The 5,047-nt window shown below is 57.1% G+C and overlaps 1 protein-coding gene across 1 annotated transcript; it reads right to left on the minus strand.

Moving 5' to 3' along the window:
- Nucleotides 1–824: 824 nt before the first annotated feature.
- Nucleotides 825–4,430, minus strand: Dlx3 (distal-less homeobox 3). Its single transcript, XM_076871639.1, has 3 exons — nucleotides 4,106–4,430; nucleotides 2,841–3,031; nucleotides 825–1,172 (listed from the first exon to the last, which is right to left on the minus strand). Exons 1-3 carry the CDS (start codon nucleotides 4,428–4,430, stop codon nucleotides 825–827), a joined length of 864 nt encoding a protein of 287 aa, XP_076727754.1.
- Between the last annotated feature and the right edge of the window lie 617 nt (nucleotides 4,431–5,047).

A 5,047-nucleotide genomic window follows, 5' to 3' on the forward strand; every position in this document is an offset into this window, starting at 1 on the left:
CTGGAGAAGAGGTGAGGTGGGACGAGGGGCAGACGGCAGCTGCCCACCCGAGGGAAGACCTGGTCCTATCTGTTAACAATGCCCTTTGTTTTCCTATTTTTCAACAGCTTTTAAAATAGAAGTTGTGCAAAGTCCTGTACAACAAGAAATGGGTCCTTAGGGAAAACAGGGGAGACCCCCCCCCGACTCCCAACTCTGGAGTGGGGAGATGGCTCCTTTCATGCTTCCCTTGAAAGCCCCAGATATTCAGATTCCCTCACTTGGGGGGTTTCTTTGGTTTCCTAACCGAGGGCTAGAAGTGCAGGGTGGGGGGCTAGGTCAGGTCCCCATCCCGAGGCCCAGTCCTGAGGTCCAATGTCTTTTTTGGCAGAAAGGCCTTGCAGGAGAGGGAGGGCCCAGGTTGCTGAGGAGGAACCAGGTCTGGCAGGGGTTAGGATCCATGACACCTGGTCTCCCAGCTCCTCCACGCCCAAGGTCTCCAGTCTGGGGAAAAAGTACTATTACGTCTTAGAAGGTGGCGGTGATGAGCCATTTAGAGCCAATCAATCCAGGCTCCAGGAGCAGAAGGGGAACCACAGTCCCTCCAGGGGTGCCATGCCCCAATATCTGCAGGGGTATCCCAGTTCTAAGCAGGAGAGGGAAGTTCAGGGGACATCCTTGGTCCATGCAAATTTCACTGGAAGTTCTTGTTTCCTGGAAGAAGGGGCGGGGGAAACAGGGGCTTTGCCCCTAGCTCCTCCGTGATTCCTGAGTGTTGGCCAGGACGGAGGCACCTTCTGCCTGGTCCCGGGGTCCTTCGGTGGGGGTGCAAGCCAGATGGGTGTTCAGTACACAGCCCCAGGGTTGGGCGGGGGCCCGGGGGAAGCATGGTGCAGGGTGGCTGGCTGAGGCGGCTGCTGCTGTAAGTGGGGTCCACTCAGGTTCTGTGCGTGGTACCAGGAGTTGGTAGGGTCGTCCAGGTAGCTGGGGGAGGCACTGTATGGGAGCGGTGGGGGTAGCTGACTGCGGGCAGTGGCCGGAGCTGAGTGGGAAGAGGTGTCCCAGAGGGCTGGCGATGGTGGTGAGTTGCAGGCCATGGAATCGCTGTTGTTGGGACTGTGCTCGAGGGGCACCTCCCCATTCTTGTAGAGCTTCTTGAACTTGGATCGACGGTTCTGGAACCAGATTTTCACCTGGGAAGGACAAGAAAGGGGTAGCTAGTTAGCCTCTCAGAATGCTTCAGGAAAATCCCACAGGGAACCCAACCCAGAGAAGGTGAGGCTAGTACCTAAGAAAATCAGGTGAAACCCATCATCCTCAGAATCCAATATCTTTTTTTTCCCCCCCAATCTGTGATAAAATTGTGGCCAGGAACTTTTGACTGCCTGGTCCAGGTTCTATTCTGCCACTAAGTGTGACCTTGGGCAAGTTGCTTAACCTCTCTGGTCTCACCTTCCTCTGCAAAATGGGAGTGACAGCACAATTTCCTACCTCATAGGATCATTATGAGGCTCAAATAAGTTAGGACATATGAAAATTTAGAGTAGCCTGGTATATAGTAAGCACTCAATAAAAGGAAGCCCAAGGGGGACATGGGCAGTCCTCCTTGTTTCCTGGAAGAAGGGGCAAGGGAAACAGGGGCTTTGCCCCTAGCTCCTCCATGATTGCTGAGCGTCGGCTAGGACAGAGGCACCTTCTGCCTGGTCCTTCAGTGGGGGGTGCAAGCCAGATAGGTGTACAGTTTGTGGCATTTCGTTCACCTTAGATGCCCATAAACAAAGGTGCCCAGATACATAGAGACAAACATACACCCACACATGCATTTCTATACTCACACACAAGCCAGACTATAAAGCTACACACATTCATAGATACACCCAGATAAACACTCCACAGCATGAGCAGCCACATTCACATATCCAGGCTTGAAGTTATTTGGGTTCAGGCTGGGTAGTGGGGGGACCTGGGAACTCAGGAGCAGGTGAGCCATGATTCCCCAAATTTCCCTTGGGGTATCTCCCCCTCCCCCTGCTGCTCCCCACCCCATGACTGGTACAAACAATGAATCAGCTTCTCTACTGGGTGACCCAGATTCCCGGGGACCAGGCCCCACGCAGCCAGCCACAACCAAGGCCCGCCTGTCAACACCTGTAGGGAGCCTGGTGTCTGCCACTCCTCCCCTGAGCAGTGACAGGCTGCTGGGGACTTTAGGGACACACTGAAGATGGGGGTGGGGCTTCCACTTTCCAGTCTCCATCTGCCTTTGGTCAGGAACCTCTCCTCTTGACCCCTGGCAGATGCAGGGTAGAGAATTTGGTTGCTGGGCAGGAATGTGGGGTTTTGATAAAAGCATGCATTTTGGTATTGCTCACTGGTGTGCAGTCACATACTTGTCCTCCATTTTTGTATGCAATGACATTCTTGAAGGATCACGCTCCTCATGTGAGCATTCCCATGTTTGTGCAGACCCTGACACGTGTACAAACATATACCCTGTACACATGCACGCCCGCACCCTTTGGTGCACCCGCCTTGTGTGGAGGAAAAACACAACGTGGACTTCTATGATTGACCAGCAATGCTGGGGACCTTGGGAACTAGGGATTCTGCGGTGCGCTCATCTCTTTCTGGGATAGATATACACATTTGCACAGATTCACAACTATTCACACTTGCACAGCATGTGCTAACGCCCAACACTGCAACAAAAGTTGAAACTTGGGAGTTCCTCGTCCCAACAGCAAGGGTTTCCCCGAGCATGCAGAGAGCTCTTATTTGTTAGCCAAGCTCGGGGGCCCTCGGGAATCCTGGGATCCCGCATGCTGCCACCATCCCGAGACCCTCGATCTCCCAGTACCTACCTGTGTCTGCGTGAGGCCCAGCTGCGCGGCCAGCTCTGCGCGCTCGGGCAGCGCCAGGTACTGGGCCTTCTGGAAGCGACGCTGCAGAGCGGCCAGTTGGTAGCTGGAGTAGATGGTGCGCGGCTTTCGGACCTTCTTGGGCTTCCCGTTCACCATGCGCACCTCGGCTTCGGGCTCCTCTTTCACCGACACTGCAGGAAACGCACCGGGTTGGGGGCGGTTCAGCTTTGGCCTGAGACCCTTGCGTGCTCCAGAGCCCCGCGGGTCGCCGTTCCCTCTGGCCCACCAATTCGCCCCGGGATTTCCGGGCGGCGCGCTCTGCCGCCCGCGCCGGGGGAGGGAGCCTCGGCGACGGAGCCGGACCGGCGGCCGCCCACGACGCGGCGCTCCCAGCTCCGCGCCTGGCCTCGGGAGCCCAGCCCCGGCGATAGCAACCGCCTGGGCGAGGACCGCCGCGGCTTCGCTCCCGACGCCCTCCCAGCTCGCCTCCCAGCCTCCAGGATCCTGCCGCCCGTCTGCTGGCCGCCCCCTTCAGTCCCACCTGGCCGACGGCTGCTCCTCGCTTTTTTCCGTACTCCCACCCCGTTTTGATCTTCTGTTTTAGAATAGTTTTAGGTTTTCCAAAAAGTTGCAAAAATAATGCACTTCCTTCTTTCCTTTCCCTCTTTTCTTTTTCTTTTCATTCCTTCTTTACTTTCTCCCTCTCGTGCTTTCCACTGTTCTTTCTTCTGTCCTTTCGCTCTTTCTTTCCACATTTCCTTCTTGCTGTCTCCACCTTTTTCACCTTCTCTGCTTCTCCGACTCTATTTCCCCTAATTCCTGTCGTCTTTTGCCAGGAGCCTCCCACTACTCCTCTGGTCACCCCAGCCCACAACCAAAGAAGGGTCCCTGGAGCTTCTTCCAGTCCCTGCTGCCTAGCCTCAAGTCCTCCACGACCCGATGGAGGGCCGCCTGTTGAAGTGTCCCCGAAATCACCTCCATTCAGAGTTTCCCTGACAAGCCAGAGCTCCTTGTTCTCCCAGCTCATCCGGATCCTCACCCGAGACTGCGACACCTCGGCGCATAGCAGACTCCGCGTCCCTAACGCTCAGGCTCGGCACTGCGGGTCGTCTGCCCCTCTGGGGGTCTTCTAGCCCACCTCCTCTGACTCCAGGCAGTGCAATTTTTACCCTAAAGGTCTAGATTTAAGCTTCCATTCCCCCGCATTTGTCTCCCGCGGGGAACCTTCTAGTCTCCGACCCTCCCGGCGATCCCCTGGTCCTCACCTGGGTCCTGGGCAGGCAGCGGCTGCTCCCGGTACGGTCCGTATTGCCGGTAGGAGGTTCCATAGGTATATTCCGACTTGGGCGAGTAAGCGCCAGTGCCCGCGAGCCCATTGAGATTGAACTGGTGGTGGTAAGTGTAGGGGTTCACGGTCTGGCCGTAAGGCTGGCCTGAGTAGTAGTCGTGCTGGGGAGCGCTGTAGTAGCCCAGGTCCGTGACGGAAGACTCGGGCAGGGTGGGCGAGTCCTTGGAGCCCGCATGGCAGCTAAGCGAGCTGGAGATATCTGTGAGGATGCTGCTGAGTTTGCGATCGAAGGAGCCACTCATGCTGGCGGGCGCCGCACCTCCCCCGGGCTGGCCTCTGCCGAGGAGCGCCGAAGTGGAGAGGAGCTCTGAGAAGTCGGAGGAGACCAGGCTGGGTGTGTGTGTGACCACAAGGCGAGGGGAGGGCCGGGTCGCGTCTCGGGGGAGGGGGTGGCCGAGGGGCGCTCAGACCATCGCCAGTCAGTCGGGCTTTCGCTGCGCGCCTCTCTTCGCGTCCCAAGCCAGAGTCAAATGCTGCCAGCTCCGCCCGGCCAGCCGGTTATAGACTCAATGTTGCAGTCGCAGAGGGAGGCTCCTGCGCGCTGATTGGCTGCAAGTCTTGCCTTCGAGGCAAAACACGCTCTCGCTCTCTCGCTCGCCCCCCCCCCCATTCTTTGTTGTTACCCAAAACGCAGGCGCGCGCGCGCACACACACACACACAGTTGCTCCTTCTATCTTCTAGTCCAGATAAACTCTGGGGAGGGGGTGACTTTGCAGAGCCCCCAGGATCCTTCATCTGTTTTCTTGGCTGGGGGTGGGCTTAGGTGCAATGGGGAAGGAGGGGAATTTACCCATTGGGTGTTTGTGGAAGGAGGTGGAACAAGATGATCGTGTGTGTGTGTGTGTGTGTGTGTGTGTG

The sequence above is a fragment of the Callospermophilus lateralis genome, chromosome 11 (assembly GCF_048772815.1).
Source record: "Callospermophilus lateralis isolate mCalLat2 chromosome 11, mCalLat2.hap1, whole genome shotgun sequence".
Taxonomy (NCBI): domain Eukaryota; kingdom Metazoa; phylum Chordata; class Mammalia; order Rodentia; family Sciuridae; genus Callospermophilus; species Callospermophilus lateralis.

What these genes read in the sequence shown, in the direction of transcription:
- Dlx3 (XM_076871639.1), bottom strand. Translation starts at nt 4,430, where the DNA reads ATGAGTGGCTCCTTCGATCGCAAACTCAGCAGCATCCTCACAGATATC. An exon ending in GCTGCCTGCCCAGGACCCAG is followed by an intron (nt 3,032 to 4,105) that starts GTGAGGACCAGG and finishes CGTTTCCTGCAG; the next exon opens with TGTCGGTGAAAGAGGAGCCC. An exon ending in TGGGCCTCACGCAGACACAG is followed by an intron (nt 1,173 to 2,840) that starts GTAGGTACTGGG and finishes TGTCCTTCCCAG; the next exon opens with GTGAAAATCTGGTTCCAGAA.